General features: G+C 39.1%; 1 protein-coding gene across 6 annotated transcripts in view; it reads right to left on the bottom strand.

Moving 5' to 3' along the window:
• Nucleotides 1-12,497, bottom strand: part of ATGRIP (Golgi-localized GRIP domain-containing protein) — an 84,813-nt gene that overhangs the window by 18,677 nt on the left and 53,639 nt on the right. For 5 of the 6 annotated variants that reach the window (XM_088887747.1, XM_010267862.3, XM_088887748.1 and 2 more), the window contains exons 17-19: nt 12,397-12,455; nt 5,062-5,133; nt 4,944-4,991 (exon numbers count right to left, since the gene is read on the bottom strand). In XM_088887747.1, coding sequence (XP_088743873.1) covers nt 4,944-4,991; nt 5,062-5,133; nt 12,397-12,455 — 179 coding nt within the window. Of the gene's footprint in view, nt 1-4,943; nt 4,992-5,061; nt 5,134-9,748; nt 9,855-10,174; nt 12,456-12,497 lie in introns of all 6 variants that reach the window. The other variant, XR_016076237.1, reaches the window with a different exon arrangement.

Below are 12,497 nucleotides of genomic sequence, written 5' to 3'. Positions count from 1 at the left end.
TATTGTCGATGGCTCCCTTGTGCCGATTTCTGGCAAGGGAAACATCAGACTATTTGATGCCATCTCCCTAACCTCAATTTTGCATGTTCCTAAGCTTAGTGCTAACTTGCTTTTAGTTAGTAGTATTACAAAAAACCAAAATTGTTCAGTAACCTTTTTTCCTGACTGTTGTGTTTTTCAGGATCTGGAAACAAAGAAGGTGATTGGGATTGGCCATGAGATGAATGGAGTTTACCTGTTTGATCATCCACAGGGAAAATGGAGTGAGGTTGGGAAATCATTTGTCTCTCAGTCTTGGAGTCAAATTATACTTTGGCATAATAGCTTAGGTCATTTATCTTTTGGGTCTTTAAAGAGTGTTTTCGGGTTTATTTGAGTCAGTCCAAGTGTCTAGTTTGAAGCGTGAAAGTTGTGAACTTGCAAAACACTATAGATCAACTTATCCTTTGAGTTATAAAAGAAGCAATCTTCCTTTTGAAATTGTGCATACAGATGTTTGGGGGCCATATCATACTCCTACCATGGGAGGGCACAGTTATTTCTTATTATTTGTTGATGATTGTACCCGCTTCTCATGGGTTTACCTTATGCACTCTTGAGATGAGGTCCCTTCTTTGACCTAGGCTTTTCATCAAATGGTTTTGACCTAGTTTGAAATCAAGATCAAAATTCTTAGATTTGACAAGGCCAAAGAGTACTTTGCAAAACCCTTGGCATCATATCTCCTAGATCATGGGGCCATTCATCAGAGCACCTGTCATCGTACACCTCAACAAAATGGGGTTGTTGAGAGAAAAAATAGACATATCCTAGAGGTAGCCAAAAGCATCATGCCCAACTCTAATGTTCCCATACACTTCTGGGGGGATGCAATTTGTACAGCTGTTTACCTTATTAACAGGATTCCTTCACGGGTTCTAGGCATGAAAACACCACCTCCTGTATCCAGACAAAGACCTGTTCACTATTCCCCTCAAAACTTTTGAGTGTACTTGTTTTGTTCAAATCCTTGGACCTCATCACTCCAAGTTTGATCCAAAAGTTACTAAATGCATTTTCCTTGGGTATGCACAAAATCAAAAAGGATATTGCTGTTATGAGCCTGTTTCAGGGAAACATTGTGTCCATAGATGTCACATTTTTTGAGGATATGCCCTACTATCATAGGGCTTCTCCTCAGGGGGAGAGCAGTGAGGAAGGGATTTCAGTTTCAACCCCAAGAGTTTCGTTACCTGTTCCAATTACTGAGGGGGAGTGTCGTGAAGAGGGTTGTCAAAAGTGCAGGGAGTTCAAAGTGTATCACAGAAAGTGGTGGAAGCAAGTTGATTCCCATCCTCAGCAGCAGTCCAAGCTGATCCCAACATCTTCAACAGCCCCAAATCCAAACAGTACCATTGCTCCTACTATTGAGACAACCTTTGCAGATACTACAAATACTTTGCCTGAGCCTGACACTGTTGATCCTCAGCCTCCACCTTCTGATCTAGATCTTCCAATTGCAATTCGTAAGGGGAAGCACCGTTGCACCTCATCCACTGCCCATTGTATCTCTAAGTTCCTTTCCTATGATTGTCTCTCAGAATCCTATAGATCTTATCTGGCAAATATTGCTACTATTCCTATACCCAGAACGGTACAAGAAGCTCTATCGGTACCTGAGTGGAAGGAAGCAATGAAAGCAGAAATGGATGCTCTTGTTAAGAACAATACATGGGAACTAGTTAACCAGCCTGAGGGGAAGAAACTTGTTGGATGTAGATGGGTATTTATGGTAAAGTATATTGTTGATGGTTCTGTAGAGAGGTATAAGGCTAGACTGGTTGCAAAGGGATTCACACAAACTTATGGCATAGACTATATGGAAACCTTTGCACCAGTTGCAAAGATGAACACTATCAGAGTCATACTATCCATTGCTGCAAACTTCTCATGGCCACTATTTCAGATGGATGTGAAGAATGCTTTCCTCAACGGAGACTTACAAGAAGAGGTGTACATGGAGTTACCCCCTATTTTTACAATATAAAGCAGGAAAGAAAGTTTGCCTACAGAAGAAGGTTTTATATGGGCTGAAACAATCTCCAAGAGCTTGATTTGACAGGTTTAGACTAGCTTTGGAAAAATTTGGTTACACACAGGCTCAGTCACATCACACTCTTTTCTTTAAGAAAACAAACTCTTCCCTGACCCTATTGGTTGCCTATGTGGATGACATTGTGATAACAGGCAGTGATACTGGGGAGATTGAATCACTTAAAAACATCTTCACAAGGAATTTGAAGTTAAGGACTTGGGGGAATTGCATTATTTCCTGGGAATTGAGGTAGCTCGATCTAAGCATGGCATTTGTATCTCTCAGAGAAAGTATGTTCTTGACTTATTAGAGGAAACTAGAAAGTTAGGAGAAAAGCCTGCTGAAATACCCATTGAGCTGAACCATAAAATAAGTGCAGAGAATGGAGAACCACTTGAGGACAGAGCTATGTATCAAAGGCTAGTTGGAAAACTACTTTATCTTTGCTGCCTTGATTTGGACTCTTTGGGAAGAAAGGAATATTAGAATTTTTCAAGAAAAGGAAAGGAGCAGTCAGGAATTGAAAGACTGTGTGCTAAATAGGGCAATACCTTGGCTGAAGACCTTGGAAATCTTTCATCAATTCTCCTTTAATGACCTTTGGAGAAAATGGTCAGCAGTAACGAGGTGTTCATCTCTAAAGGACAAATCAATTACAAGCTGGTCTCCTCCATCCGAAGGCTCACTGAAGTTGAACTTTGATGGAAGTAGCATGGGTACTCCAGGATTATCCGGAATGGGGGGTGCTTTGAGAAATGAGAAGGGAGAGATTTTGTTGCTCTACTCAGGTCCCTTGGGAATTGGGGACTCCATCGGGGCAGAACTTTTAGCTGCTGTACAAGGGGTGCAATTTGCAAACCAGCTGGGGGTACAACACCTAACAATCGAGGGGGATTCCAAAGTGGTGGTGGGTTGGTTGAAGAATCTTGAAGAGGCTATGTGGCGTTACAAGAATGAAATGAAGAAATTTAGTTGGTTGACAAGGAATATGTTGGTCACTATACAGTGGGTGGGGAGATCAGCAAATACTTTGTCAGATGTGTTAGCTAAGCAAGGGGTAAATAGGGAAGAATTGTTTTGGGCTCTTTTGTGATTCTTTCTTTTCTTTCCTAGTTTACTTGTAAGATTCAAGGAGGGGCTGCAGCTCGCGCCTCTCCCTAGGATGTTGTATGAACTCACTCTAAATCTGCTTCTGAATTAATAAATTTATTATCATTCATAAAAAAAAACTACTTTATCTTTGCCTAACTCGGCCAGATATCTCATATGTTGTCAGTGTTGTTAGTCAGTACATGCATTCTCCCAGGACCACTTACCTCCTTGTAGTGGAAAGGATGCTTGCTTACTTGAAGAGATGCCTAGGGAGAGGCATACTCTTCAAAAATAGTGGTCACATGAAAATAGAGGTATATATGGATGCGGATTGGGCTTGGATGTGTTGATGACAGGAGGTCTACCTCTGGATACTGTGCATGTAGGGGGGGGGGGGATTTTGTTTCTTGGAGAAGCAAAAAACAAAATGTTGTTGCTTGTTCCAGTGCAGAGGCTGAATACAGATCCATGGCCAATGGTGTTGTAGAAATATTATGGCTAAAATCCTTACTTAATGAGCTGGAAATTGATTATGAGAAGCCTCTGATGCTGTATTGCGATAATCAAGCTGCGATTAATATTGCCCACAACCTAATACAGCATGACAGGACTAAGCATATCAAGGTAGACAGACATTTTATCCGAGAACGAGTTGCATCTCAAGAAGTATGCCTTCCTTACATTGCCTCGGACATGTAGTTAGTTGATTTCTTCACCGAAGCAGTCACAAAAATCAAATTGGAGACAAACTTACGCAAGTTGGGCATGACAAATATCTACTCCCAACTTGAGGGGGAGTGTAGTGATTAGCAGCTTCGAGTGTGTGGTTCCATACCCACACTTAGGTTCTAGTGTGTGTGGTTCCATACCCACACTTAGTTATTTTATCCTTTTTTTAAGTTGGGTCGGCTGGCCTTGTTTATCCTAGTTTATACTTTTGTTTGAGTTTTATTCTAAATAGGATTAGAGTATGTTTTTTATTCTAAGTAGGATTAGAATAATTCCTATTCTTGTAAGGAGGTTAATCTATATAATAAAAATTATGGGGCAGCAGAATCAATCAATCGAACCCCTTTCTTCTTTCTTCTCTTCTTCTCTTCTTCTCTTCGAAGCCTAGTTATTCCTCTCTTTTCTTTTCTTTTCTGAAATACAGTAGAACAGAAATCTACTTGTTTTATTCAACTCTCCTATTCTTTCACATCACACATTCACACTGCCAAGAAGACTGCTGTGGGGAGGATGCTCCAAGATACTCTTCCAGCCTTGTTTAACCCTCTTAAAGACTAAGCACCTATGAACCCCTTCACATCAGATGGGACACACATTTTAACTCCAACAGTTTTATCCATATCCAGTAAACAAAGTCACAATGCAGGAAAAGATGACAATTTGATTCTTGGGATTCACTCCGGGTTGGCCCTTAACCTGAACCAACTGCCTGGGTTGCACTGCCTACACAACTATATTTTTCAGGGTTTTTTTTGGTAAATATGTATTTTAGGTTTAGTTGACTATCAATTACTTGTTTCTATTGGTACTTAACTCAGTTGCACTGTCTGTATATAACTATATCACAATATAGTTTTTAAGTTTAGTTGATTACCAATCTAATGCTATATTTCTACTTTTCTAGTACAAAAGTTTACATAGCCCTTGCACCAAGTAAGATCAGAACTTGTGAGTTTGTTTTTAAGATGTATATCAGTATAAATGTATACATAAAAAACAAAGGCAGATAAAATCATGAAATGTTTAAGTCTTCAAGATTCGTTTGTACCTGTTGACTGTGTAGACGATTTTCACGTTCAAGCTCTTCGATTTCCTCCTGAATTAAATTGATTGTCAGCACATGCTTAATAGGGAATACATAGAATCTAAGAAGAGGTGAGACTTACTTGAAGTGCTAATATGTGCCTTTGTGACTGTGCTAGTTCTTCCTCCCTCTGAGCTTGTTGCCGTGCCAAAAGCTGAAATGACCATGAGTTCACTGTAAATTCCGAATTTCCGACAAACAAGAAAGGATCCTTACACATCAAATATGCTCTTTTTAAAGAGTTCACAAAATTTTCAGCAAATTTTAACATATAAAAAGTAGCCAAGCAAACCTTGAGAATGTCTGTGTTTTGACAATTGATCTTTTCTTTTTTCTGATGATTAACCAACAGAATTTTATTAATGCTAATAAAAAGAGTACAAGTAACAATCTTACACCCAAAGGAAACGATTAGCCTCAGCAATTGATGGAGAAGTTTTTTGATGACAAAAATTGATGGACAAGTTGAAAGAAGATCAGTAATCACCAAGTGCTGAGTGCAAATAGTGTTCCTGAGTTTTGAAAGGGCTTGTTTTCTTTTTGCAGTCAAGCCTGTTTTTTTGTACATCCTCTCATGTAAATCTTTTTTTAGTTGAATGAAAAGTTAACATTTCTCAAAAAAAAAAAAAAACTCCAAATGATTAGTATTAACCTGCGAAAAGTACATAGTAGACAATCAAAACTATATATATATACTAGTAGTGCGATGCACGGGAAAACCCAATGTCTAATTTGCTGGTAAAAATTATCAAAAGGATTTATTGAATGTCGGCTCCTGGTAAATTTCTAAAAGTATATATACTAAATTATTGATTTTTTAAATATATTAAATAATTTATTTTCTTTTTTAAATATATTATTTACAAAATTACACTAATTTATCTTTTACTTTTCAATATAAGTTAATTAATAATTTCCTTTACTAAAATTTTCCAATATTATACTAATTTATATTAATAACAGAAATAATGTGTAATTATTGGTTCAAATTAACATTTTCCTTTACCAATATTAATTTATCTTTAATAATTTAAAATGAAAATCACACAATTTTTAAATAATTTTCCAAAATCTATCAAATGTAATAAAAATTCCCAAATTTCCAAAATATTCCAATAATTTTCAATAATTATTTACTACGTTTTAAAGAAATTTTCCAAAATTACATTAATATATATATTTTCATTTTCTTCTCCAAAATTTTCCACAATTATGATATTTTGTTTGCCAATTTGCAAACTCCACCAACTCTTTTCCAGAGCTATAATTGTTGAATTTATTTTTCAATTTTATAATTTTTAATTAATTTTAAATGACATTTATAAAGAAATTATTGGTTGAAAATTTTGTATATTCATTGATTTCTAGTAATTTTTATGGAAAATAACACAATTTAATTGCTAGTGTAATTAATTTTAAGAAATTGCAACTATAGTAAAACATTTATTATAATGATTACTCTATTTAATTACTACACCAAAATTCCAATAATAATTATTTTGAAAAAATAATTAATTTAACTACACTAATAATTATTATTGGAATTACAGTTATTTCAAAATTATTGCAATTACAATATTTTGAAAATAACAAATTTTACGATAATAATTAATGTAACTTAATAATTATTATTTGGAAGAATGAAATCAGGGTCCTTTGACGATAACATTGAGCCATTCTTATTTTTATTAAACAGTATGGCCGGCTAGAAATAAGAGGAAGAGAAGAGAAGAGAGGAGGGAAGAAAGAAGGGTTTTGCAATGTAACAGTGCTGGTGGCGCCAGCCTTTATTTTAATATATATAGGGCGGCATAAATAACAAGGGAAAAGACCCTTGTGCCCCTGAGTATAATAACAGACATAACAGAAAGAAAAAAACGAAATAAAAAGCACTTTAATTAGCCAAACAGGCCCTAACATCAACAACTAAATTATTTTAACATTATTTTAACACTCCCCCTCAAGTTGGAGCATAGATGCCAATCATGCCCAACTTGTCACACAAATCTTTATGCCACACATGATGGAGACCTTTGGTGAAAATATCTGCAAGTTCTTCTAAGTAGACATATGGTGTACACACACCTCCACTTTCAAGTTTCTCTCTAATAAAATGCTTGTCCACTTGAATGTGTTTCGTCCTGTCATGCAAAACTGGATTAGCAGCAATATTGATGGCAACTTTATTGTCACAGTAGAGTGACATAAGATTGCTTACTACGAAACCCAGTTCACCTAACAGATTTCTTATCCACATGATTTCCGCAACCCCATGAGCCATCGCTCTATACTCTGCTTCAGCACTGGATCTAACCACCACACTTTATTTTTTGCTTCTCCATGTGACAAGGTTTCCTCCTACAAAGGCACAATACCCACTGGTAGACTTTCGGTTATTGACTGCTCCTGCCCAATCTGCATCAGTATATACTTCCACTTTTAAGTGACTGTGTTTCTGGAACAACAAACCAGCTCTAGGAAACTCTTGAGATATCTCAAGATCCTCTCTACAACCTCAAAGTGAGTTGTCCTAGGGCTGTGCATGAATTGACTAAGGACACCCACTGCATAGGCAATATCAGGCCTGGTCATAGACAAATACAAAAGTCTCCCCACGAGTCTCTGGAACATTTTTACATCTTTCAAAAACTCTCCCTGACCGTCTCCCAGATGGTGATTAGGTTCAATAGGTGAATCAAATGGTTTTACCCCCAACTTGCCTGTATCTTCTAGTAGATCTAGTACATACTTCCGTTGGGAAATAAAGATGCCCTTGTGAGAGCAGACAACTTCAATTCCAAGAAAGTATCGTAAGGGGCCTAGATCCTTCACCTCAAATTTAGTGGCTAAGAATTTTTTCAGTCTCCGGATTTCAGCCTCCCAATCTCCTGTGATCACTATGTCATCCACATACACAATAAGAGCTGCAATTTTACCTTCACCTCTTTTCACAAACAGAGTATGATCTGACTGGCATTGTTTGAACCCCATCTGTTGAACTGCTAAATGGAACTTACTAAACCAAGACCGAGGTGATTGTTTCAACCCATATAGAGATTTTTTTAACCTGCACACCTTTTGTTCATTGCTTTTGGCACAGAACCCTGGGGGTTGGGTCATGTACACTTCCTCTTCCAAGTCACCATTCAAGAAAGCATTTTTTATGTCCAATTGGTGAAGATCCCAGTCAAGATTTGCTGCCAAGGAAAGAAGAATCCTGATAGAGTTCATCTTGGCTACTAGAACAAAAGTCTTTGCATAGTCCACTCCATACACCTGTGTGAAGCCTCTTGCTACCAGTCTAGCCTTGTACCTTTCAACAGTTCCATCAGCCTTGTGTTTCACTGTGAACACCCACTTGCACCCCACTGGTTCCTTGTGTTTCAGGAAGGTCTACCAACTCCCAAGTGCCATTTTTGTGTAAGGCATCAATTTCTTCCTGCATTGCATCTGTCCATTCAGTTTTTGACAAAGCTTCTGCCACAGTCTTAGGAATGGGGACACTATCCACAGAAGAGAGAAAGGCACGGTACGAAGGCGAAACATGCTCATAGGACACAAAATTAGAGATAGGATGATTAGTGGTACAAGACCTAACACCCTTCCTCTTAGCAATAGGAATATTAAGATCATTGGTGACAGGTGAATCAACATTTAGAGGAACAGACATATCAATGGGAGCAAGTGTACCTGGTTGATGAGATGGATCGGCCTCGGGTGAATCCGATGATGTTGGTTGCATAGTGTCAGGCTCCACAGCTCTTGAACTCTGTTGGCTCTTATGGCGACGATGAAAAACCCGGAATGGAGGAGGATCGGGCAAAGGAGGTAGTTGAATTTGATTCGTCGCCTGTTTCTCCTCAACCCTACTCTCCCCCTGAGGAGAAACTGAGAAAAAAGGTTGATTCTCAAAGAATGAGACATCAATGGAAACATAGTACTTGCGGGCAATGGGATCATAGCAACGATACCCCTTTTGAGATAAAGGATAACCAAGAAAAACACAAGGAATAGCCCGAGGATCAAGCTTACCACGAGTAGGGGACAGGTTATGGACAAAACAATGACACCCAAAAACACGCATCAGAATGGTGGACAGCGGGGCTGTAGGGAACAAGAGCTGATGTGGGGCCTTATACTCTAGTAGCCGAGAGGGCATGCGATTGATGATATATTTCGCACACAAGACTGCATCATCCAGAACTGTTTTGGCACATTCATATGAATCAACAAGCCACGAACAACTTCGAGAAGGTGACGGTTCTTCCGTTCAGCCACACCATTTTGTTGGGGTGTCCTGGCACAAGAGCTTCGCTGAAGTGACCCACTCAAAGCAAAAAACTTTGTGAGATCACTATGGAAATATTCCTTCACATTGTCCGACTGGAAGATATGGATTTCCGTTTGGAACTGAGTGAACACCATGCGTTGAAAATCTTTCACAATTTGTGGCACTTCATCTCGAGATCGCATAGGGTAAACCCAAGTGTATCTAGAATAATCATCAATCAAAGTAACGAAGTACTTATAGCCAGCCGCAATAGGTAGAGTAACAGGGCCCCAAACATCAGAATAAACAATATGAAATGGAAATTCAGATCTTTTATTTCGTAAAGGTAAAGAACTTCTACAATGCTTACTCAACCAACAAGTTTGACACTGTAATTGACTCACTGACAAGGACTCAAACAACTTTGGAAACATAACTTTTAACAACTCAAAAGAAAGATGACCTAAACGACTATGCCATAAATAGGCTTGACTCTCACTTGACAAACTCGTGGACTCTGTCGCCACTAGACCAGCATTATTCTCCAACACGTAGAGACCATCCACCATGCTTCCTCTACCAATCGTCTTCCCCGAGGTCAAATCCTGAAACACACATGAAGACGGAAAAAAAGTGACTGAGCAGTTCAAGGAGTGAGTCAGACTACTAATAGACAGCAAATTAATAGGTAATTTCGGAACGTGCAGTACATTAGGAAGAGTAAGGCCAAGTGGGAGAGGTATGGTGCCTCGGCCAACTATGGTAGAAAAAGAACCATCAGTCAGTCTTACCTTATCTCTCCCAGAGAGAAGGTTATATGTCTGAAACAAATTAGACTTACCAGTCATGTGATTTGAGGCTCCGGAGTCAATAATCCAAGGAGAATCAGTAGTATGAGATGACACATGGAAGGTTGTGGCATTACCTGATGTAGACGCAAATGAGGTAGAAGGAGTAGGCCCAAAATCCATCTGGCGGAGAGTCCTACCATACAATTCCAAATGTTCACAGAAGGAGTTGATAATATCTTCCTTAGGGTCAGAACTGGAATGTCTCTCTTGAGTTACTGAAGGACTAGTCTCTGTCGATGCCATATTAGCTGAGTTATACCTTTTTTGATTCTGCTGGCCTGGTTTCTTGCCCTGATCAGGTGCTGACTTCTTACCCAAATCCTGTGCCCATTTAGGTTTTCCATGGAGATCCCAACATGTATCTTTTGTGTCATGTCTTCTGGCAGTGAGTGCACCAAAGCTTGCTCTTACCATCTGATTTTTTCTGAGTGTCACCCTTTTTAAAACCACCTCCGACATTTGTATCTGAATTTCCCCGGACAGCTAGGACAACTGACTCCCCTTCTACACCATTCATCACACTTCTTCTGCTTTCTTCTGACTGCACCAAGGCATACACCTCTTGAACTGATGGCAAGTCTTTACTACCCAAGATCTGCACCCTGATGGACTCATATGACGGATTCAGCCCTAGGAGGAAGGCAAACACTCGTTGCTGAGATACAAGTGACTTATAGGCCTTTGCATCTTCATCACACTTCCAATTCACATTCTGATAGTGATCAAGTTCTTTCCATATTGATGTCAAATCAGAATAGTACATCGAGAGACTCCTCTCCCCCTGCTTGCAAGTAGAGGATTCAGCTTGTAGTTGATATATCTTGGCATAGTGTCTCTGCTCTAAATAGGTGGACTTCGCTTGTTCCCATATCTCACAAGCAGTTTCAACCCACATAAAAGTCTTCCTTACTTGTGGCAGCATTGAAACCAAAAGCCAAGACATCACCATACTGTTCTCTTGGTTCCACCTATCATGCTCAGCACTTCCATACTTCGGTTCTTTCACTCTCCCATTGATGTATCCTATTTTCCCCCTAGCAGTGATGTAGAGTTTTATTCCCCTAGACCACTCAAGGTAATTCAGACCATCAAAGGGAATAACAGCCATGGGAAAGCTCATATCCATTCCCCCACTCACTCCATTGTGACTCCCTGAAATCTCTGAAGTAGCAGAATTCTCAGTCGACATGGTCAAACAGTAAATCAATCCCAAACACTGGACTTAGGACCCCTCCTTACTCCACAAAACAATGCTCCACTCAGTTCACACCCACACACTTGGGTTTAACAACCAGGTTGAGCACAAACAGTACCAAATTCCGGACAAAACAGAGGTAATATTCGGCAGATTTTAGACCTGTATAGTTTTAACAGTCCCAACCTACCAGAATTCCAGAATGTCTAACAGCCACTAATCAGCAGGAGAGATCCTTCTTACTTATAGTCAAATCAAACCATTGAGAAGACAGGTCATCCTTGACCTACAGTTGTCTTAACACATGAACAGGATCACACGATCCAAAAAACCAGGGGGTACACAGATTCGACAACATTCAGCCGCCCAGACTCATAGGGTTTCCACTCGGCACATGACCAAGGAGGGTAAAGAAGAGAAAAAACAGGGAGAACTGTACCAGTTGTAGCTGTTTTTTTCAGTCCCGAATCAGATTTCTGTTCCGCCCAGGTTCTGCTAGTTTGTCCGATCTGTTCTCTCAGTAAGGTTGTTCGATCTGCTCTCTTTAATCAGTATTCCCACTCTGATACCATCTTGACAGTATGGCCGGCCAGAAATAAGAGGAAGAGAAGAGAAGAGAAGAGGAGAAGAAGAGAAGAGAAGAGAGGAGGGAAGAAAGAAGGGTTTTGCAATGTAACAGTGCTAGCGCCGCCAGCCTTTATTTTAATATATATAGGGCAGCAGAAATAACAAGGGAAAAGACCCTTGTGCCCCTGAGTACAATAACAGACATAACAGAAAGAAAAAACGAAATAAAAAACACTTTAATTAGCCAAACAGGCCCTAACATCAACAACTAAATTATTTTAACATTATTTTAACAGGTAATATAAAGGGAGAAATGACTTCGTCTCAGATATATCACTACATGAAGTCACGGGGAAGAAACTGGTAGTCAGGTAGAAAGTACCCGACTTATTGAGCCATTAGACATGGCTAACACTTTTCATATTTCATATTTCCCTGCTCACATTTTTCATATTTCAAGTTTTTGTGTTTCCACAACCAAGTGCCATGCATGCTAATTGCTAAATGCGATTTTCTGAATAAGATGTGATATACCAGAATTTGCTGTTCTGCTGCGGAGGTGCTTGAACTTGGTACCTCCTGCTTTTGCAAAGCTATGGAAATCCATTGAAGAAGGAAATGTCAAAAACCCTTGG

This window comes from Nelumbo nucifera, chromosome 5 (assembly GCF_055504915.1).
Source record: "Nelumbo nucifera cultivar China Antique chromosome 5, China Antique-T2T, whole genome shotgun sequence".
In the NCBI taxonomy this organism is placed as follows: domain Eukaryota; kingdom Viridiplantae; phylum Streptophyta; class Magnoliopsida; order Proteales; family Nelumbonaceae; genus Nelumbo; species Nelumbo nucifera.
This window is presented reverse-complemented; position numbering and strand designations above follow the sequence as displayed.